Source organism: Schistocerca serialis, chromosome 5 (assembly GCF_023864345.2).
Source record: "Schistocerca serialis cubense isolate TAMUIC-IGC-003099 chromosome 5, iqSchSeri2.2, whole genome shotgun sequence".
Classification (NCBI taxonomy): domain Eukaryota; kingdom Metazoa; phylum Arthropoda; class Insecta; order Orthoptera; family Acrididae; genus Schistocerca; species Schistocerca serialis.
The window spans coordinates 551,725,768-551,750,610 of NC_064642.1; the positions used below are offsets into that span (position 1 = coordinate 551,725,768).

The 24,843-nt window shown below is 39.4% G+C and overlaps 1 protein-coding gene across 3 annotated transcripts in view; it reads left to right on the forward strand.

Moving 5' to 3' along the window:
• The window catches only part of LOC126481023 (adhesion G protein-coupled receptor A3), a 195,824-nt gene that overhangs the window by 86,908 nt on the left and 84,073 nt on the right, over positions 1-24,843 (forward strand). For all 3 annotated transcript variants that reach the window (XM_050104484.1, XM_050104485.1, XM_050104486.1), the window contains 3 exons: positions 1,359-1,522; positions 4,331-4,467; positions 19,356-19,570. In XM_050104484.1, the coding sequence (XP_049960441.1) occupies positions 1,359-1,522; positions 4,331-4,467; positions 19,356-19,570 (516 nt within the window). The remainder of the gene's footprint in view (positions 1-1,358; positions 1,523-4,330; positions 4,468-19,355; positions 19,571-24,843) is intronic.

Genomic DNA, 24,843 nt, shown 5'->3' on the forward strand with positions numbered 1-24,843 from the left:
TAGGTGCAACAAAAAATTTGTCAAAGCTTTTAACCAAACAGCCCTCCAACAGAATTAGACAAAACACAGACTCACACACACAAGTGCACATGCAAGTGCAACACACACACACACACACACACACACACACACACACGACCACAGTCTCTGGCTGCCAATGTCAGAATGGCCTGGGCAGCCAGAGACACTGGTTTTTGTGTGTGTGTGTGTGTGTGTGTGTGTGTGTGTGTGTGTGTGTGTGTGTGTGTGTGTTTTTCTTGTGTAATTCTGATGAAGGCCTGTACATGTCTGTGACTCAGCATCTGTGCCATATGGTGAGTAGCAACTATCCTTTTCATAATATTGCCAAAGATGAAATTATTTATATTGTCTGTGGTGCGGTGTCAAAAATGTATGTTTCATTGCAAAATGTAAATTTTTTGGATGGTAATCATCGTACAAATTTGTAAAATATAAATTTGTATTACACTATTGACATAATTGCACAGATGTAGATTTATATAAAAGAAAGAATCATAAGTAAAACAAAATTCAAGCAAAATGAGTAATTGAAATAATGAATGCAAAAACATGGATGAAAATATATGATGATATAATGGAATAAGTTAAATCAAAGTAAATGCATCAAAAGAATTAAAATCACATGAACAGAGATTCCAAGTGGAAAGAGAATGATATGAAGAAAAAATGAGGACAAGTGAAAAAGTTGAAATGGTGATTAAAATGATGTGACAGAGGAATACAAATACAAAAATTACATTTAAACCAATTAATTGAATAAAATATTTATCTAAGTCATTTTGATAGAGATTAAAAAATAAAAAATTTCAAAGTGCCTGATGAGATTAGAAACCCAGAGCCTTTTGCATTGGAGGATCGTACCTTAACCATTGTGCTACACAACCAACTTGTATAACATTCCTTTTTTTAAAGGGATAGCGCATCGCATGAAATTCCAAAATTTTAAAACACACTGCTCTTCTTTGGATCTTCTTTATTTCCTCTGTGAAACCTATCTGGTACAGATCCAAGACTGATGAGCAGTATTCAAATATTGGTCGAATAAGGGTTTTATAAGCTACCTTGTTCATCGGTTGAACTACACTTCTTGAGATTTCTTCCAGTGAATCTCATTCTGACATCTGCCTTACCTGTGATTAGTTTAATATGGTTGTTCCACTTTAAACTGTCCCCTACACACACTCCCAGATATTTAATGGTTGTGACTGCTTCCAGTGACAGTTCTGCAATGGTGTAATCATACAGTACTGTGTCTTTCTGCCTATTTTTCACAATGTATTACATTTGCTTATGTTTGATAGTGTAAAAAATTTCAAAGACTGCGTTACCTCCTACAGGTTGTATTTGAAGGAGACTCCTTGCAACTACGATGTCGTGCTCCCAGCATCACCCAAGACAGAGGTGTCACTTTTATTACTTGGATCAAGGAAAGTACTACTACATCAAATACAGACTCTCTTATAGAAAGCAGCATGTTGCAGGATTCGGGTCTTGTTGAAAGGTAAGTAACTGCTACTGTTTTGGGCCCTTTATTCCTCATATGTGTGCTTTACAATAGAACCCAGTATTCCAAACAAATTGGGGGCTTGGTGTGTTTGGATTCAGAAATGTTTGGATTAACTGAAAAAAAGAAAAGAAAAAATGCACTGTATGTATACAAATAAGGTTACCATCCACTAGGCAATGTTGCATAGTGACCCATACCACACCAGAAAATCCCTCCCATACAGCCTGGCCATCCGGGGATGGCATATCTGCAATGATAAAAACTCCCTTGCTCAATATACTAAGGATCTCTCCAAGGCCTTCACAGACAGTCATTATCCCCAAGACCTAGTTCCCAAACAGATCTGCTGCGCCATTTCCCTTCACACTCCCAATCCTCCCACCACCTCCAGGAACCAGCCACAAAGGAGTGCCCCCTTTGTCACCTAGTACCAGCCCGGACTGGAAAAACTGAACCATATCTTTCGCCAGAGCTTTGATTACCTGTCATGTCCCTGAAATGAGGACATCCTGCCCATGCTCCTTCCAACCCCTCCTAAAGTGGTGTTCCATTGCCCACCTAACCTTCACAATAACCTAGTCCATCCCTATGCCATTCCCAATCCCAACACCTTGCCTCTGGGATCATATCCCCATGGAAGACCCTGATGTGCAAGACCTGCCCAATCCTGCTCAGCACTTCCTATACCAGTCCTATCACAGGTTTATCCTTCCACGTGAGGGATCAAGCCCCCTGTGAAAGCAATCATGTCATTTACCAGCTCTGCTGCAATCATTGCACAGCTTTTTATATTGATATATCTACTTACCAACTGTCCACCAGAATGAACGGCCACCACCAATCTGTGACCAAGAACACAGTAGACTACTCTGTGGAACAACATTCAGCTGAGCATAAAATGCTTGATTCCAATGGCTGCTTCCCTACCTAGCTCATCTGGATCCTCCCCTCCACAATCAGCTTTTCTGAACTGTTCAGATGGGAGTTATCCTTATAACATGTTCTCCACTCCCGCAATTATCCTGGTCTCAACCTATGGTAACATACTGTCCCCACACTCTATCCAACAGTTTCCAGCCCCTCTGTCCTATCATCTCCTCCCCATTCTTGTCTCCCAGCCTCTTTGTTTGTCGCCCTCTGCCAATATACCCATCCATCTTTCCCTGCTCCTATCTCCTTTATTCCCCATCTTCATGCCACACAATCTCGTGATGCTGCACCTCTTGGCATTCTAGTCACTGCACACTCCATCAGACAGCATTTGCCTCTCCACCCACCCTTACAGTAGTAACCCTTCCGTTTCACTGCCTCCTCCAGATTGCTACTTGCATCCCACGTGATAGTTGCATTCTGGCCCAAGCTGCCAGAGTTGGCAATCATGTGTGCATGAGGTGTTCTTGCATGTGTATATGAATGGCATATATTTCTCTTTTGTTGATGGAAGCTATGGCCGAAAGCTTTATGTAAGTGTCTTTTAATTGTCCCTGCCTGCAGACTTAATGTGTCTTTTTTTCTTGATAAGTAGCAATCTGTCTTCCTGCATTGTGGTTAATTAAACTAGTCCACTGGGATGTTATCGTCATGTAAGCACTCCACACAGGCCGTGCATTATGAACAGGTGCTCGATCATGTTGAAAGATGCAGTCACCATCTCCGAATTGCTCTTCAACAGTGGGAAGCAAGAAGGTGCTTAAAACATCAATGTGTGTGCTGTGATAGTGCCACGAAAAACAACAAGGGGTGCAAGTCCCCTCCATGAAAAACACGACCACACTATAAAAGCACCGCCTCCGAATTTTAGTGTGGCACTACATACGCTAGCAGATGCCATTCACCGGGCATTCGCCATACCCTCACCCTGCCATAGGATTGCCACATTGTGTACCGTGATTTGTCACTCCATAGAACGTTTTTCCACTGTTCAGTCGTTCAATGTTTATCAAGGGAGGCGTCATTTGGCATTTACCGGCATGGTGTGTGGCTTATGAGCAGTCGCTCGACCATAAAATCCAAGTTTTCTCACCTCATGCCTAACTGTCGAAGTACTTGCAGTTGATCCTGATGCATTTTGGAATTCCTGTGCGATGGTCTGTATAGATGTCTGCCTATTACATATTATGTCCCTCTTCAACTGTCGGCGGTCTCTGTCAGTCAACAGATGAGGTCAGCCTGTACGCTTTTGTGCTGTATGTGTCCCTTCACTTATCCACTACACTATCACATCAGAAACAGTGGACCTAGATATGTTTAGGGATGTGGAAGTCTCGCATACAGACGAATGATATAAGTGACACCCAATCACCAGACCACGTTCAAAATCTGTGAATTCTGTAGAGCACCCCATCCTGCTCTCTCACGATGTCTAATGACTACTGAGGTTGCTGATAAGGAGTACCTGGCGGTAGATGGCAGCACAATACACATAATATGAAAAACATATGTTTTTGGGGGTGTCCGGATACTTTTGATCACATAGTTTACAACTAATAATGGTTTTATTGTGCGACTCTCTGTACACTTGAGCAGGTTTCATTTATTGGATTTTGTACTTTGTTAATGCCTGTTATATTTTTGCATGTTCTATGTACAAATTTGTTCTCATCTTACGTTTTAGCTATCTGATGATGGAAAAAAACCTGAAATGCATCAAGTGACCAATTTGAGTAATAAAGTCATTTTTCACAGGCATTATGGCTATTTTTAAGAGACATAGTCAGCTCCAATACAGTACTACATTGTAATTTATGCTTAGTTTGTAATTTTATAATACATTTGCAGCTCAAATTTTTCCCTTTCTTTCAGCTCACTTGACATTCAACACCTGTCTCAAGAACATAGTGGACAATGGAACTGCATTTTGGTGTCCGATCAAGGAAATCAGACACAAGCAATTACTTTAATTGTAATATCAAAAGAAACTAAATACTGCCCCCAGACAGGTACTTTACTTTTTCAGTCTTTTTTTAATGCTCTGTCATTTCTTACAGCGATCCCAAATACATAATTGTGACCCTAAATGCCAACATGCTTATGAGTTGAGTGAAATTGGAAAATATTCAGTGTAGATAGGCTTGCTCTGAAATGTATTATTCAGCTGTGTATTGTATAATTTTTTATGTATCTGTTAATTAATAGTTCTGAATAAACAATGTTGAATGGAGTAGTCAGAGTGTGGTAGAAAGAAACACATGTTGTCGGGATATCACCCTTTTATCAACAACAATAAAATTACAGTGACACAGCTTGCAGCTAACGGTCAGTTTCAAAGTATTGTATCAAATTAACAATAAAGTCATAGTAATATAGCCTGTACCTAACTCTGACAGGTTGTTTACTAAATCAGAGTAACAGATTGGACTTTTTAACATATTATCAGCAATAATGTCATTAGAGATAAGGGAAATTGTAAATGTATTGTCTATAACACATGTGTATACCAGAATTTTGTCTCTCAGGGCTATGGAAATTTTTGAAATGTATGAATGTATGTGCTGAAGAATGCTGAAGATTAGATGGGTAGATCACATAACTAATGAGGAAGTACTGAATAGGATTGGGGAGAAGAGAAGTTTGTGGCACAACTTGACCAGAAGAAGGGATCGGTTGGTAGGACATGTTCTGAGGCATCAAGGGATCACCAATTTAGTATTGGAGGGCAGCGTGGAGGGTAAAAATCGTAGAGGGAGACCAAGAGATGAATACACTAAGCAGATTCAGAAGGATGTAGGTTGCAGTAGGTACTGGGAGATGAAAAAGCTTGCACAGGATAGAGTAGCATGGAGAGCTGCATCAAACCAGTCTCAGGACTGAAGACCACAACAACAACAACATGTAATAAAAAAGTTATACAAAATGTGAAATAATTGGATGGTACAAATGAAAGAAGTTATCAAAGGGAATATGAGTTGGGGAAGATAAAGGGAAGAGCTTACGGTAAGTGGAAGTGGGAGAAAAAGTGGTGACAGCAGTGAAATGAGTTATTATTATAAAAATATAAAACTGAAATATTTGAATCAAATGACTTTGATCTGCAGACTGTTTTATTGAAGTCTGCCAGGCTGGTATGTCATTTGCAAGTCTCTTCATATCTGCGTAATTACAGCATCCATTTGAACTTGCTTAGTGTAATTTTCACAATTTCCTCTACCACATTAACTACTCCTTGATGCTTCAAAACGTGTCTATCGACCTGATCTTTATATTAGTAAAATTGTGCCATAAATTGCCTTTCTCCTTGATTCAGTTCAGTATCTTTCCATTAGTTATCCTATTTACCCATCTGATGTTCAGCATTCTTTTGTATCACGAAATATCAAAAGCTTCTATTTTCCTCTGGTCTATCCTGTTTTTTGTTCACATTTTACATCCATATAAGGCTACCCCAGACAAATATTCTCAAGAAATACTTTATAATATATAAATTTATATTTGATGTTAACAAATTTTTCTTTTACATAAAAGCGATTCTTGCAGTTGCCAGCTGCATATTTGTTATCTGTACTTCTATTTTTTCAGTTTGGTTGCTCAAATAGTAAAACTTGTCTACCAATTTTAGTAGCCCATTTCCTAATCCAGGAGTTGTCAAACTGTGTCCCAACTCCAAGGGGCATCACAGCATTGCAGTAGGAGTGTCACAGTGGTTAGATAAGAGTAATAATTTGGTTTATTTGCTTTATGAGAAAAGGAACAACCTGTGCACTAGTAGTGGGCCAGCAAATAAGTGTTGTTACCTTGGCAGCGTTGTACATGGCAGACTAGTATTGCGGAAGAAAAAGTTGGATGATAAAGATGTACATCATGTTTTTCCCTGCTCTTTATATTGTTCTAGAAGACAGTGGCTTTCAGTTGATTGAAGAATTGAAGTTTGTGTTTCTGGGTCATTTAACTGAATTCACTGATGCCTTTTTGAAGTACTTTCCAGAAGTTAATCAGTACAACTGGGCCAGTGGATCAAAGATTCTTTCAGTACAGAACTTCCATCAATACTTACTGCTGAAGGAAAGACCTAGTTATTGATATTTCTTCAGGCTACACATAGAAATCAAACTTCATTTCCTCATCATTGCTTGAGTTTGGAGGTTGATGAAGCAGGAGTGACCCTAAGTAGGTAACAAGGATGTACAAATTTTAATACCTTTTGCAACATCCTGTTTATGAGATAGGTTTTCAAGCATTGGCAGTCAATAACACAAAATATTGATGGTTAATTAATGTAGAGAAGGAGATGCAAGCCACAGTTTCCGATCTTGTGGCGACATTTGAAAAATTGATGATGATGATGATGATGATGATGATGATGATGATGATGAAGCAGCAAGCTCATTCTCCCATTGTTTTTGTTCCAAGAAAAAGACATAATAACATTAAAGGTTGGTTGAAATGTGCAATGTCAATAGTTAATATAGAAATGACTATTGATGTTAATGTTTTTAAAACTTTATTTATTTACCTCACACTTCCAGTTGGATGTCTTGTGTGAAAGGAGTTGCGGTGTTCGTGTTCAGGTCAAGGGAGCCATGACCCAAAAAATTTGAAAACCACTGCCCTAATCTTATTCTGTCAACATCACGACTTAATTTGAGAACATTTGTTTTACTTTTGTTGATGTTCACTTTATAACCTCTTTCAAATTCAATATTCATGCCATTCAGCTGACCTCCCAAGTACTTCACTGTCTGTGTCAGAATCATAACATCAACAGCAAACCTCAAATCATTCCTTTCTTGTGAAACTTTTGGAACTATGTTATCAACAAATCATGGGAAATATCACTGTCTGAGGTCATTATCAATCAGGACTGTTGTTTTGAGTTAGATAATGCATGGAATCCTGTTATAAAAATAAAACTTTGCACCCTGCATAAGTGGCATCATTCTGCAATTTTGTCATATGAAGATGATCAGTCTTATAGTGATATGGTGAGCTTGCACCACACAGACTTGCAGCACATGCGCATTCACAGTAGCAACGCATGCACAGTGACAACTGGTCACACCTCTTATGCACCAGCTTGGCTTTAAACGACTCATTTCGGTGCTCTTTTGCCAGTTTATGCCTGAAAGTGGCCAGAAGACAATGCACAGAAATATTGTGGCAGCAGTTTATTGGCATCCATCATTTCACTTAGAAATTTTGAGAATCTTTCCTTTCTTCTTTGTGTCAGGTTTCTGAATAAGTGTTAGATTAATTTTTGCACCCTGTATGTGATACCTGATAACTTCAGATTTCGAAGTTTGTTCTTCAGTCAACATAGAGAAAAGCATTGTTCAGCTCTGCAAATAATTTTATAGTGATCTGTAACTAAGAAGGGCTCTCTGTCCATGTTCCACACCTGCGTATTCCATCCATTGTCTGCTCTCGTAATTGGAGCTATGACAGGGATGAATGTCACTCTGGATCACTGCTTGTGCTTCTGACTTTCCCTGCAAACATTTGTATGCTTGGAAATCCATTGCTGTTTCCACTTCACTCAATACTTGTCATGTATGCATTATGCCACCCATAATGAACATTACAGTTCTAAGTATCCTCAACATACCTAAACTAACATGAAATTGAATGCTAAAAGTTCTACATCACACACTACAGACAGAAGTGCCAGAATGATGGTATTAGCTGAGTGTCATGTGGTACATTGATCCTTACCAAGGCACATCACCCCACCATCTTATGTGCATATCAGTATAAAAATATAGCTTTGTTTTTCTTCAGCCTTCTTGGTCCACCCTGAGATCAGTTTCTTTCAGTTTTCCCATTCTTCTGTAAATAATTGGTGTCATTATTTTGCAACCATAGCTTATTAAACTGATGAATCAGTAATTCTCATACCTGTCAGCACCTGCTTTCTTTGGTACTGGGATTATTGCATTCTCCTTGAAGCATTTTGTCTGTCATATATCCAATGCATCAAATGGAATTTCATGGTTGATTCTCCCATGGACCTTTGTTAATTCTGAGGAAATGTCACCTACTCCAGTTGTCTTGTTTCAACTTAGATCTTTCAGTGCACTGCAAATTTCTTCTCACAGTATTGCTCCTGCCTCCCCCCATCTCAACTTCATCCTCATCCACTTTCCTTTACATAGTATTGTCTTCAGCTGCCGTTCCTTTATTTAACCCTTCTATATGTTCCTTCCAGTTTCAAGCTTTTGTTCTTTGCTTAGTACCAGCTTGCATTCTGAACTATCGATTTGCATACAGTTGCTTCCCTTTTCTCCAAAGATGTCTTTAATTTTCCTAAAAATTGACATTTAGCGTTTCCTTATTGATGTATGCTTCTACAGATTTGGATTTTTCTTCTGGCTGTTCCTGCATTCACATTTTGTACTACTGTCAGACTCTTCTTAGATGTCTGTGATCACTTTTGCATGTGTCATTCACTGCAGTTTTATATTTTCTCTTTTTATTAATTAAATCTAATGTTCATGCTTTATCCAAGGATTTCTGCTGGGCCTTGATGACTGCATCTTCATTTGCGTCTTTGCTGTGAGGGCTACACTTTAAGCTTTTACTTAACAACAGTGGAAAGTGAACATCTTTTGTACAAATAATTTTATTCTTCCTTAAAATATTTGGCTTCAGAATTAATGAACATTTTAATGTGTCCAAACCAATGATGAAAACAAATTTGTGTGTCTCTGCTTTTGGTGCTTCATAAAATTGTGATGAAAATTGCTGTCCACAAATTTTATGTTTGGCATAATGGAACAAAAGTAATTTATTACAGAATAAATCAGGTGAATATTTTCAATTAGACAATAATTAGATTTTTTTCTCTGCAAAATAGCCTATTTTTTGATGTGCCACCTGATATTGTCATGATGAAGACTGAGTCATCTTCTTTGTTACTTTTCCTGATTTCATTGATGAGTTGTGGCAAACAAACTGTTATATACCATTCAGCATTAGCTATTCTTTAATCTTTCAAAGCAATGTACATGACACGTCCACTGTAACCAAAGTAACAAGCGATCATTTTCTTGGAAGTGCTTCATGTACAATACTAATCACCAGCTGACAGCTACTTAGTTTTCAGCTTATATGAATATTTACAAGTTTCTTCTCCTGTTATGTTGTTTTATATAGATTTTGCATTTCCTGGGTCAAGCTTTCTAGCATTTTCTCACATCGATTGACGCTACCATGTTTTGGAGCTTTGGTCAGTGTGTATGAAATCGACAAAGAATAGATCTTTCTCAGCTAAATTAAGTCTAAAGTACAGCAGTCATTGATATGCTCATAGATGCCTGTATCTCACTGTAAGTCACATGTCAGGTCTTATTAGTCATGTTGCACACAGCATCATTGTTAATATGGTGGAAGAGTGTGTGTGCAATTTGTATCCTGCGCTGAAACTTGTGTTTAGTACTATAGGCAGAACAAATACGTCACCAAGAGCACATATAGAACAATATCAATACATACAGCCACTGCTGATGCCTTAATAAATTGAGACAAAACATACCAGGCAAAACATTATTGACTTTATTCAGTTGCTTAATGACAGTCCTAACCAGAAAAGCTTTAATATAATACAGAATGAGCCAAGAGTCTGGATACACTCCTATAAAAGTCGAATGGTGTGAGGACTCATATTGGCATTTTGTATGAGGTGTCTGTGAGGGGGGCGGGCAACATATAGGAGGTGTGGCGACAGCAGCAGCCATCTTGAAATCCACCATCTTGGGTTGGGTTACGTATTTAAAATGGGAATGGTGTCATGTGCACATCATTTTGTTCTGCCTCTTTCTCATTAATACGCATGTGAAATCTGTTGTAAGATATCTTTATTTGCGTAGGAATTAAAGTTCAGGACACTTGTCAGAGTTGGCATTAAGCATAAATGGTTTCAAATGTCCCCACAGATAAAAGTCAAGAGATGTAATATCAGGGAACCATGGTGGCTATTTGGTAGTACCCCTCCTGCCTATTCAGTGACCTCCAAACTGTTTATCCAGAAAATGTCTGAAATCTGTAGAATAGTGGAGAAGTGCACTGTGTTTTTGTAAGAAGGTTGGTAAATCGCCCTGCAGATTCAACAGTTTAGGAAGCACATAATCGTGAATACCTCTCCCCATTCAAGGTTCCATCAATAAACACTGGACCCACGATTCTTTTGTCCCAGTCTCACACCAAACCATCACTTTTTTGTAAGTGGCATCATACAGGGATCCATTCACAAGGGGCTTGCATCTGACCGGTAGCGATGATTCTGTTTGTTTACTTTTCCTTGCACTTAAAAATTAGCTTGAGCACTGAATAACACCTCTTGTATGAAGTTTGGATTCCTGTTACCCTGATCCAGAGCCCATTCTGCAAACTGGACCCACTGATCAGGGTCATCCTCCAAGATATAATGTTGCAACTGTAATGGTATGGGTGCCATTTGTGTGTGTGCAACACATGCAGGATTAAGCACTGATTGACACCGGATATTGCTCATAACCACCATGTGCTGTGATGTAGACTTTTTATAGATGATGCTACAATTGCTGTTGCAGTCTTCTCGTCGGTGGCTGTTCTTGGATGTCCATTGTTTGGCTTGTCCACCACAGAACCCGCTGCGCAAAAGTTGTCCAATAATCTGAATACTGTCATATATGAAATGTCATTTCTCTTAGGATGCCAGGCATTGAAGCCAGCAGCAATACCTCTGGTACTTCGTCTGCGACTTATCAACACAATTTTGATGTGTTTCTGCTGTTTAAGTGACATTGTGGATCACCTGCAATAATTAACAGAATTGATCACCTCCTTGTAATTTCAAACTTTAACAGGCCATAACTACTACACAAATAAAGTTAAGACAGATTTCACGTGTGTATTTCTGAGAAAGAGGTAGTTCAAAATGATATGCTTCATGACCTCTTCCTACCCAAAACCAATGACCTCACTGTTTGGTTCTCTCCCCCAAATCACCAACCAACCAACCCAACCCAAACCAACCCAGATGCAACATGGCAGATTTCAAGATGGCTGCCACCTTTGCTGTCGCTCCTGTATGTTGCGCGCCCATCTACAGACATCCCATGCTAGATGCCATTATGATTTCTCACATCGTTGAAGTTTTATAGGGGTGTATCCAGACGTTTGCCTCACCGTGTAATTTGTTCAATGTTGGCATTATTTCTTGATTCTTGTAAAATTCCTCCAGCATTTGTCAAATGATCAGACTTGTTGAAACTGTCTATAATGGCATATTGCCTGCACAAATTCGTAGCATTCTTCCATGATGATTACAGTTAACCATATAGCTTATTTTGACATTTGTTTCCAATGCGTACTGTTGTGGCAAGGATAATTTTTGTATGGATTCCAGCTCTCTGATTGGGACTCAGTACATTATTTAACAGTCCATTTGTGCCATCTGTTAAGTACAGACACTATAATCCCTTCTCTTCTTCTTTTAGATTACCAGATGGTCTTTACTCTACAAATACCTTCTGATTATACTGTGCGCAATTTCATGCAATGTAGTATGTGTGTGCATCATTTCTAAATAACTAAGTATCTCACTAAATATATATAGTATAATTGAATAGATAAGAAATCCACTCACCTGGTGGCGGCAGGAGAAAACACACAAAATTTAAGAAAATGTGCAAGCTTTTGGTGCCAGTAGCTCCTTCTTCAGGCAGAATGAGTGAACGGGAAGGAGACAGTGTTTAGGAAATGAGGAGAGTTACCCAAAAGTCTCCCAGAATCTGAGTCAGGGGAGACTTATCGGACAGGATGAGAGGGGAAGACCGTTTGTTGGGGATTTGCACTGAACAAGATTTGAAAACTTAAAGGTGGAAGATAGATTAATAATCAAGGCAAAGATTGCTGACAAAACATTGTGCAAAAGTTAATAAGAGTGAAAACCTAAGTGTGTTACACGTGGTAGACCCGTGAGGGTGGAAGGGGAGAGAATAGACAGGTCATAAAATAAAAGATTGGAAAACTTAAAAGACTGAAAGGGTGTGAAAATAAAAGAATAGTTACTGAAAGGAAATGTTAAGACTGAAGAAAGTAATGTAAATTAAGACCAGGTGGGTGGTAAGAACCAAGGGCATGTTGTAATGCTGGTTCCCACCTGCATAGTTCTGAGAAATTGGTTTCAGGGGTTAGAATCCAGATTGCCTGTGTGGTGAAATAGGCACCGAGGTCACGACTGTCATGTTGTAAAGCATGGAACAATGGGATATTGTGAGCATGGGGCAACAGGATATTGTGTGTTGCCAATATACACCCACTGTCTTTGCCCGTTAATCATAATTAATAACTGGGCAGTAGTCATACCAATGTAGAAGGCCAAATAGTGTTTACATAACAGCTGGTACACGACGTGTGATTTCACAGATGGTTATACCTATGAAAGTATATGTTTTGCCAGTTCAGGGCTAGTATAGGTGGTGTTAGGAGGGTGCATAGGGCAAGCTTTACAGCGGGGAAGGTCTCAGTAGTAGGAGCTGTAGGATAGGGAAATGGATGCAGAAGGCGCATAGAGTCTGACCAGGATATTGCAGAGATTTTTGCAGGTGGAGTGGGAGTAGCTAAAAAGTCAGTCTAGAGGGATGGGCAAAATGTCAGACATAGTGGATCTCATTTCAGGGCATGATATTAGCGAGTCATAACACTATCACTAAGTATATAAATAGTATTAACTGATGTTGATAACTAATATAATAACACAAGAAATGCACATAAACAAAATCCTTGTAAATCTACTACTGAGAGACAAGAAACTGTTTCTTAGTATGTGTGTACAGCAGGTGTAGCACTCTTTTGGGAAATGCCACTTACTCCGTCATGAGTGCTGTTCACATAATTGTATAATGCTGATTGAAATACAAACAGTGGAATACATACACAGAGATAACCAGACAGTGTTCTGTGGAAGCTTGAGAAGTAGATTGGTATAAAATTTCTTTCATCTTCAGTTAGGATTTGTGACAGGTGGGTCAGTAAGGAGCATAGGGAAGAAAGGAAGGAAAGCGGAAAGCAGAAGAAAAGAAAGGAAAGGGTTGGACAAGCACTAGGAGAATGATGTTTAGAAAGAAACAAGGATAAGAGTATGCAACTTGAGAGAGCTTGTCCTGGTGCAGGTAAGGTAGTTTCTTGCATGTGGTGATATATGAGGCTGGAATTCATGGTGGAGGGAGGGAGAATGCAGGATAGAATAAAGGGAGAGGGTGAGCAAAGAGCATACCAATGAATCAAATTATACTGAGGAACTCATTATGAAGTTGGTGAGGAATAAATCCTGGGTGAGAGGAAGGAATGGATAAAAGGGGCAGTAATAGATGAAGGTACTTGTGGAGATTGATGCCAGGTGAATTACTGAACTGAAGAATGTGTTGGAGGGACAATGCTCACATAAGTAATACAGAGAGGGAGAGTGAGTTTGGATGGTTGGAAGGGGTTTCCTAGATTTATTGATTTACGAAACAGCCATAGGCATCAATCTGATGCATGGCCACTGCCAGGCACAGATAAAATGACTTTAATGACTGCTGTAAAATACTGGCCTATTATGTGTTAACCTAAATCATCATCATCATCTTCTTTCACACTACAGCCCTTGATGACAATTTTGGTAGACCTTTCCTTCTGGTTGAATACAACCTGCCTTTCATTATTTGTGTGGGCATCCTGTGATCCGCCATGCGCTCCATATGTTCTAACTGGTGTATTCTTTGAGATTAAATAAATTTTTCTATGTCTTTCGCATTAACCTGTTATATTTCATGGTTGTATCTTACTCTCTAACCCTCTGCCTCTACTCTCTAACCCTCTGCCTCTCTCATAGGCCCATAAATTTTTTGCAGGAGTTTTCTTCCAAGAGTCCTTAGGTTTTTTATATCCCCTTCTGCCATTGTCCACATTTCTGACCAATTTGTGACAACTATTTTTACAACTCTCTAACCTGGTTATTCTTGTAGAGTACTCTTAGATACCTGTAAGGTTGGATAATATGCTCTATTTCCTTCTTTTATCCTTTCTCTGATACATTGTTTCATATTACTATCACTGATTAAAAAGACATGTAGATAATGGAAGCAGCTGTCTTCTTTAAAACATTTATTAGAGGTCTTCAGATTCTGTGGCGTCCTTCTAATCTTAGAATTGGAGATTACCACATATTATGTCTTGCTTTACAGTAAGTCCAGTTTTTACTCTTTCTGCTTCCATTATTTTGTACATTTGTTTAAGGGTGTTTACATCTCTTACCACAATTGCAATATCATCTGCATATTCATATGCATGTATCTGACTGAATTCCATCATTATTATACCTCTCTTGTCTACTTTTTGTATCAGGCTGTGCAGTGCCAAGTGAAACAAGATGGCAAAGAAACCATCACTCTGTTTCACTCTACCCTTAAAGTTAAATCTCTTGGTTATTTTGTTATTCATTTTTACATTTGCCTCTGTGTCCTTCATTGTTAACTCAACTAACCATCTTAGCTTGTCACAGATGTCCAATTCTTACAACGCTTTATGCAATGCTGACCTGTTGACACTATCAAAAGCTTTTTTAAAATCAACAAATGGGAAGTGGAGCTCTATGTCCTATTCATAAAATACTTCCTTTATCTGTCTAATAACAAACAACTGGTCTAAAGTACCTTTATGTGACTGGTATTCTTTGAGAATGTTTTCAGCACACATTTTTATCCTTTCAGTCAGTATCTCTGAAAATATCTTATATGTTGTATTCAGTGAAATTATGCCTCTATAATTCTAATGCACTAATTTTTCTCCTTTCTTATATACAGGACATATTATTCCAGTTTTCCAATCCTCTGGCTCACTTTCATTTTCCCATATGTTACCGACACCACCCCATCTTCACCAGGTGCACAGCAGTTTTTTAGTTTATATTGATATATGGTCTGAGATGGTATCGAGCATATCTTCAAAATATTCTGCCCGTTTTTGCAATATATTTTATTCATCTATGATTATCTTGCCATTTTATTTTTACATGCATTTGGTTTGGTTGAAAAATTTTTCTTCGTCCTTCTTATGGCATGATAACATTTTCTTGTTTCATTCTGTTCCTTTCGTTTTTCTGTGCCTTGAAATTTTTGTTTCAGCCATTCCTTTTTCTTATATATCCTATGAGCATTAGGCCATAATTCTTTCACATTTCTTCTTGGTTCTTTCTGTAGCATTCTCAGTCTTCCTGCATTTTTATGTTCTGTTGCTAGTCTACATTTGTCACCAAACCATTTATTTCTTTCCTGTCCTCTTGTCCCAGTTGTTTCTTCTGCTGCCTGTTTCACTGCCCCTTTCATCTCTTTTTTATCTTGTTTCCTCACATGCTGTCAGAACATCTTCAATTTTTGTTTAATGCATCTTTACAGTTTCAGTATATTCAGTTTTTCTATAGTCCAATTTGCTTTTTTCCATTACAGTTTTCTGTATTCCAGCTAACTTAGCTAATTTTTCTCTTGCTATGACTTTTGCCACATAGTGCTCTGAATCACTGCAGCTCATACATCTACGGCTGACAAGGTAAATCGTGCTTTTTATAACACATGGTCTGTTTGATTAACTACTTAACTTAAACTTAATCTCCATGTTCTAAGATGTATTATTCCATGTCTAAAACAGGTACTCTTTCTTGTGTGGTAAATTATTAATAAGAGCAAACTGAGATTGCAAAGCTCCAACCTTTGCGTTAAAGTCTCGTCAAACTAGCAGTAGATTGTAGTTGTGTACTTCACTACATGTACTTTCAAGGTCTTCAAAAAACCGTTCTTTTATTCCTTCCCATGCTTCCTGTGTTGGTGCATATGCTGTGTTATCATTATATTCCTGAATTTACCTTTTGTCCTAAGCCTAAGTTCAAATTCCTAAGGGCTTGTCTTAACCCCTTTTGTTGTTATAAATCCTACTCCAGATTAACCTTTTCTTCTTTTCGCTCCACTATACAGCAGAAAATACTAGAACATATCTACGAGTATCTTTCCTTGCCCTTGCCATCTCACTTCTTATAGTGTCACAATATGTACTTAAATTTCATGAACTGTTCAACGGTTTCTTTCATTTTTTGTTTTGTTTTCAACATTGTTTGTATATTACAGGTTATTATTGCCAAATCTTTTGTCCTTTTCCTTTGCTGAAGCCATATCGTGTATGTTAATTATCGAAGGCTCTGGTTGTGGGTGCATAATATGACTCATTCCAGTGTGGGGTTATTGGTCCCACTCCCAGCCCCATGATGAAGAACTTTAAATATTTAGGGTTTTCTCCCCCAGAAAGCTTGGCTTCCCTGCACTTTTTGAGCCCTCCTTGCCATCTGAAGTGGATCACACTTTGCCTGGCTCCTCTGCCAAGGCCTGTACAAGTTGGTGCTACCGCCAGCGTAGCCCTCAGCATCCTCAAAGCACGCAAACCCTCCTACCCAACACTGCAGGTGTCTTCAATGTTAACTAAATGTTGGGAATATCAATTTTCAAAACCTTGCTAGGGAGGGATAAAATCTTGAATACACTTGCAAATAAATATGCCGAGTGGTAGATAATAGCCACATAACTGTGTGAGAAAAAGCAAAAGCTGTTTATGAATTGGGAATTGAGAATGTCTTTTTCCAGTTAGTTTAGATAGAAGTAGGAAAAAAGCTAGATGCTATCACATATGTATACTACTATCAATAATTGAAGCATTTTCTAGTGTAGATTTTTCTCCATGCTAGTATATTACTTGGTATCTCCGCCCTCTATCCCCATGCACACATACAAAGTCACCATCAAAATAAAATATGTTGGCTTCTAAAAAGTTTATTCCATTTGTGCGATACACTTGATTTCTAAGGGCCATAGGTGACAAAAATGTCCTGAAGTGAAAAGTGATGTCCTACTGTATCATTCAGCTTACAGCAATTAATAAAGAAATGTCAGTGTATGAAGTGTAGTACGTACTAGAAAGTTACTCTTTAAGAGCACAGAAATTGACTATTCATTAAAAAGAAATAAATAAAAGGATCAATTGTTTTGTGGATGTGTTTGTTTCATAGGTGGATCATTCGCAGAAGGGGGCCAGTTTCAATGCAGACAGATGCCGTTAAATTGTCAGAAACCTCTAGTTACGAAGCATTGCTGTTTCGTAATAACTTTTATCTCAATTAATTTGAAGAGACAAAACATCTGCTCTTTAAATTTTAGTGTTTAGTCATATTTTGACTCTTGTCCCCTCCAGACGTGCACCATACATGTTTTGTGCTCTTGTCTAGTGTAATGAGCTTTCAGGTAACAAATAGTTCATAAGCAATGGGAGTACTAAAATCATGACCAGCAGTGGAGTTGGATATGTTATGCAGTCATTGTAGAAATAAGTATTGTTCTCAAAGTTCAAAAAAATATTGTTATGAAGAATGACAAAAGGATGTAGAAGGGGGTTATAATTAAACTTTCATTACTTGAGACATGTAGATGGAAGACTATTTACTGTGTGCATATGCAACTTCATAGGAATGATGTTCAGACTGCATGATTTGCGTGTAAAGCTGTTTTATAAAAACAACAATAATATTGCTGCTGCTGCTCACTAGTATTATCGACACATTAAAGGAACACAGAAAAGTCCTCTTTTCACATCGGTGTTGGAGAATGTGATTCAAAAGTTTGAAATAATTGGTGACTTGAGAACTGCTCCTGGGAGAGGCTGACGGCTAATTACACCAAAAATCGTTGAAGAAGTTACTATTGCCATATTGAGAGTGCTGGATGCAGCATGCAGTCTTCAAGCAGTACATGTGCTGTGTCACAGCAGCTCATCACTCCACGGTCCACTGTTTGAAAAGTGCTGCGAACAATTGTGGAACGATATCTCTAGTCCAGTTCTAGGTTGTCGTGGCTGTGGGTGGTCATCACACTGAGCAATACTCCTAACTGGAGCATAAACATGCTATGCAATTAACAAATGTTATCCATTAATATGAAAATTAAAATGTGCTTCTTTCAATGGTTAGTTATTTTTCTTTCACTGGTTCTTGCAAATGTTTCCACAAAGTTTCATTGCCCTACAATCACTCATTTTTCTTTCAGGCTCTCTCATGTACTGAAATTTTAATTATAACTCTCCTGTACATACAAAAACTACTTGCTCAATTGCCTCAGAGTTTCAGACCAGTCTATTTTTTCCCTTCATATTTTAAGAAATATGACTACTTTCAGCAAGTCCATTACCTTGTTAGAACACTGATCCTTTGCACAGCTTTACTCAGTCTCAGTGGTCTCCAGTGTAGATTTCATTACATTTTACAGCTGTAGTCTGCAGCAACTATGTAGCCCTTTTGGAGGTAGTCTGGCAGTATTACAATTCTGTTCTTGTATGGTTGTGCTCTGTACTTTGCCATCTAATTTAGAGCTGCTAGTTCTTTCCATATTGATTTAGAGTTGGCTACAAGCTTATCTTATGTGTGAAAAGTTATGAACTATTCCGTAAGTATTTTATAAAATTAATGTGTTTAATTTTCTCATTCACAGTTTTGGTTTAGTTTCTTACAGCTCAGCTCCATAGAGCTGGAAGATTATAAGTATCCAAATGAATATAAATTGTGGACATACCTTTCCTGAACAATTGCAAAATTCCAGCAGTTGTGAAATTGAGGCTCGTTTGTCTGAAAAAAATCACGTCACAGATAAGACTGTTGGAATATGGGCTGTAATGGCCATCACAGATCATGGAGCTGATTTTAAGCCTTGGTTCATATATTTGTTGTAATTTGTCAAAAATGTTTAGCATAGTGATTCTTATGCTAAAGAATAACAAATTTTCTTTAAGTTCTGAATTACTTTTGATGTCTATCAGTGGACTATGTTTTCTCTTTTCTCAGTAACATCTAACAACAAAGGGGTGTACATATGGCCCAAAACTGTTGTGGGTCATACAGTAGTAGTAGACTGTCAGGGAGAGCAGATCAAGGGCCATGGAAGTGGACCTCAGCAAGCACACCACAACTGCACCATTGATGGGCAGTGGGATGCCCTCGATACTTCTGCTTGTCCATATACTAGCCACATCACTAATGTGCTTGAGCAATTTTCAAAGGTAGGCTGCACATGAATTAAATAGTTTTATCCATTAGAATAAAATATATGATGTTGCCATCATATTACAATTAATATTGGCAGTGAGTTATTGAATAAATTTCTTATAAATACACCACTGACCATTAAAATTGCTACACCAAGAAGAAATGCAGATAATAAACAGGTATTCATTGGACAAATATATTATACTAGAACTGACATGTGATTACATTTTCACGCAATTTGGGTGCGTAGCTCCTGAGAAATCAGTACCCAGAACAATCACCTCTGGCCGTAATAACGGCCTTGATACACCTGGGCATTGAGTCAAACAGAGCTTGGATGGCGTGTACAGGTACAGCTGCCCATGCAGCTTCAACACGATACCACAGTTCATCAAGAGTAGTGCGTGGCATATTGTGATGAGCCAGTTGCTCTGCCACCATTGACCAGACGTTTTCAATTGGTGAGAGGTCTGGAGAATGTGCTGGCCAGGGCAGCAGTCAAACATTTTCTGTATCCAGAAAGGCCTGTACAGGACCTGCAGCATGCGATTGTGCATTATCCTGCTGAAATGTAGGGTTTCACAGGGATCGAATGAACGGTAGAGCCACGGGTCGTAACACATCTGAAAAGCAACGTCCACTGTTCAAAGTGCCATCAATGCGAACAAGAGGTGACCGAGACGTGTAACTAGTGGTACCCCAAACCATCAAGCCGGGTGATACACCAGTACGGCGATGACGAATACACGCTTCCAACGTGCGTTCACCGCGATGTTGCCAAACATGGATGCAACCATCATGATGCTGTAAACAGAACCTGGAGACATGTGAAAAAATGACGTTTTGCCATTTGTGCACCTAGATTCGTCGTTGAGTACACCATCGCAGGCGTTCCTGTCAGTGATGCAGTGTCAAGGGTAACCGCAGCCATAGCCTTCAAGCTGATAGTCCTTGCTGCTGCAAACGTCGTCGAACTGTTCGTGCAGATGGTTGTTGTCTTGCAAATGTCCCCATCTGTTGACTCAGGGTTCGAGACATGGCTGCACGATCCGTTACAGCCATGCAGATAAGATGCCTGTCATCTCGACTGCTAGTGATACGAGGCCGTTGGGATCCAGCACGGCGTTCCGTATTACCCTCCTGAACCCACCAATTCCATATTCTGCTAACAGTCATTGCATCTCGACAAATGCGAGCAGCAATGTCACGATACGATAAACCGCAATCACGATAGGCTACAATCCGACCTTTATAAAAGTCCTCCTTACACAAGGCATCACATCAACGTTTCACCAGGCAACGCCGGTCAACTGCTGTTTGTGTATGAGAAATCGGTTGGAAACTTTCCTCATGTCAGCACGTTGTAGGTGTCACCACCAGCGCCAACCTTTTGTGAATGCTCTGAAAAGCTAATCATTTGCATATGACAGCATCTTCTTCCTGTCAGTTAAATTTCGCATCTGTAGTATGTCATCTTTGTGGTGTAGCAATTTTAATGGCCAGTAGTGTATAATTATAATAGGAAAGTTCTGTTAGATTGTAAACACTTTAGGAGTTAAAGAGACCACTCACCAAAGAAAGCAGAAGTGCCGAGTTAGAGTGCAAATAAACATACAACGCGCGCGCGCACACACACACACACACACACACACACACACACACACACACACACTGTTGTTGTTGTTGTGGTCTTCAGTCCTGAGACTGGTTTGATGCAGCTCTCCATGCTACTCTGTCCTGTGCAAGCTTCTTCATCTCCCAGTACCTACTGCAACCTACATCCTTCTGAATCTGCTTAGTGTATTCATCTCTTGGTCTCCCCCTACGATTTTTACCCTCCACGCTGCCCTCCAATACTAAATTGGTGATCCCTTGATGTCTCAGAACATGTCATACCAACTGATCCCTTCTTCTGGTCAAGTGGTGCCACAAACTTCTCTTCTCCCCAATCCTATTCAATACTTCCTCATTAGTTATGTGATCTACCCATCTAATCTTCAGCATTCTTCTGTAGCACCACATTTCGAAAGCTTCTATTCTCTTCTTGTCCAAACTATTTACCGTCCATGTTTCACTTCCATACATGGCTACACTCCATACAAATACTTTCAGAAATGACTTCCTGACACTTAAATCTATACTCGATGTTAACAAATTTCTCTTCTTCAGAAACGCTTTCCTTGCCATTGCCAGTCTACATTTGATATCCTCTCTACTTCGACCATCGTCAGTTATTTTGCTCCCCAAATAGCAAAACTCCTTTACTACTTTAAGTGTCTCATTTCCTAATCTAATACCCTCAACATCACCCGACTTAATTCGACTACATTCCATTATCCTCGTTTTGCTTTTGTTGATGTTCATCGTATATCCTCCCTTCAAGACACCATCCATTCCGTTCAACTGCTCTTCCAAGTCCTTTGCTGTCTCTGACAGAATTACAATGTCATCGGCGAACCTCAACATTTTTATTTCTTCTCCATGGATTTTAATACCTACTCCGAATTTTTCTTTTGTTTCCTTTACTGCTTGCTCAATATAGAGATTGAATAACATCGGGGAGAGGCTACAACCCTGTCTTACTCCCTTCCCAACCACTGCTTCCCTTTCTTGTCCCTCGACTCTTATAACTGCCATCCGGTTTCTGTAAAAATTGTAAATAGCCTTTCGCTCCCTGTATTTTACCCCTGCCACCTTTAGAATTTGAAAGAGAGTATTCCAGTCAACATTGTCAAAAGCTTTCTCTAAGTCTACAAATGCTAGAAACGTAGGTTTGCCTTTCCTTAATCTTTCTTCTAAGATAAGTCGTAAGGTCAGTATTGCCTCACGTGTTCCTGTATTACTACGGAATCCAAATTGATCTTCCCCAAGGTCGGCTTCTACTAGTTTTTCCATTCGTCTGTAAAGAATTCGAGTTAGTATTTTGCAGCTGTGACTAATTAAACTGATTGTTCGGTAATTTTCACATCTGTCAACACCTGCTTTCTTTGGGATTGGAATTATTATGTTCTTCTTGAAGTCTGAAGGTATTTCGCCTGTTTCATACATCTTGCTCACCAGATGGTAGAGTTTTGTCAGGACTGGCTCTCCCAAGGCCGTCAGTAGTTCCAATGGAATGTTGTCTACTCCGGGGGCCTTGTTTCGACTCAAGTCTTTCAGTGTTCTGTCAAACTCTTCACGCAGTATCGTATCTCCCATTTCATGTTCATCTACATCTTCTTCCATTTCCATAATATTGTCCTCAAGTGCATCGCCCTTGTATAGACCCTCTATATACTCCTTCCACCTTTCTGCTTTCCCTTCTTTGCTTAGAACTGGGTTTCCATCTGAGCTCTTGATGTTCATACAAGTGGTTCTCTTATCTCCAAAGGTCTCTTTAATTTTCCTGTAGGCAGTATCTATCTTACCCCTAGTGAGATAAGCCTCTACATCCTTACATTTGTCCTCTAGCCATCGCTGCTTAGCCATTTTGCACTTCCTGTTGATCTCATTTTTGAGACGTTTGTACTCCTTTTTGCCTGCTTCATTTACTGCATTTTTATATTTTCTCCTTTCATCAATTAAATTCAATATTTCTTCTGTTACCCAAGGATTTCTACTAGCCCTCGTCTTTTTACCTACTTGATCCTCTGCTGCCTTCGCTACTTCATCCCTCAAAGCTACCCATTCTTCTTCTACTGTATTTCTTTCCCCCATTCCTGTTAATTGTTCCCTTATGCTCTCCCTGAAACTCTGTACAACCTCTGGGTCTTTCAGCAGTTTCTTCAGTTTTAATCTACAGGTCATAACCAATAGATTGTGGTCAGAGTCCACATCTGTCCCTGGAAATGTCTTACAATTTAAAACCTGGTTCCTAAATCTCTGTCTTACCATTATATAATCTATCTGATACCTTTTAGTATCTCCAGGGTTCTTCCATGTATACAACCTTCTATCATGATTCTTAAACCAAGTGTTAGCTATGATTAAGTTGTGCTCTGTGCAAAATTCTACCAGGTGGCTTCCTCTTTCATTTCTTAGCCCCAATCCATATTCACCTACTACGTTTCCTTCTCTCCCTTTTCCTACACTCGAATTCCAGTCACCCATGACTATTAAATTTTCGTCTCCCGTCACTATCTGAATAATTTCTTTTATTTCATCATACATTTCTTCAATTTCTTCGTCATCTGCAGCGCTAGTTGGCATATAAACTTGTACTACTGTAGTAGGCATGGGCTTCGTGTCTATCTTGGCCACAATAATGCGTTCACTATGCTGTTTGTAGTAGCTTACCCGCATTCCTATTTTCCTATTCATTATTAAACCTTCTCCTGCATTACCCCTATTTGACTTTGTGTTTATAACCCTGTAGTCACCTGACCAGAAGTCTTGTTCCTCCTGCCACCGAACTTCACTAATTCCCACTATATCTAACTTTAACCTATCCATTTCCCTTTTTAAATTTTCTAACCTACCTGCCCGATTAAGGGATCTGACATTCCACGCTCCGATCCGTAGAACGCCAGTTTTCTTTCTCCTGATAACGACATCCTCTTGAGTAGTCCCCGCCCGGAGATCCGAATGGGGGACTATTTTACCTCCGGAATATTTTACCCAAGAGGACGCCATCATCATTTAATCATACAGTAAAAGCTGCATGCCCTCGGGGAAAATTACAGCCGTAGTTTCCCCTTGCTTTCAGCCGTTCGCAGTACCAGCACAGCAAGGCCATCCATGGACAGGCACGACCCTCCAAATCTGGTCTGAAAACAGATTTCCACTGCCATATCCTCATACAACCCTAATCCTCCCACTGCCCACAAGACTAGGCCACAAAGTAGAGCCCCCACCACCCAGTATCACACTGGACTGGAACAGCTGAACTGTATCCTTCACCAGGGCTTTGATTATCTATTTTTATGCCTGAAATGATAGACATCCTACCCAAGAGACTAACCCCCACCCCACCCCCCTCAACCTGCACAACATCTTACTCTATCCTATGCCAATCCCACTCCCAACTACTTGCCACAGGCCCCATATCCCTGTGGAAGACCCCACTGCAAGACCTGTCCAATCCACCTTCCTAGCATGTCATATCCTGCAACTGCCACAGGCTTATCCAACCCCATCAGAAGCAGGACCACATGTGAAAGCAGCCACTGCAATCACTGCACAGCTATTTGTGTCAGTATGACAGTCAACCAGTTGTCCATCAGAATGAATGGCCACCACCAAACTGTTACAAAGAACAAAGTTGACTGCTCGGTGGCACAACATGCAGCTGAGAACAAGATGCTCGATT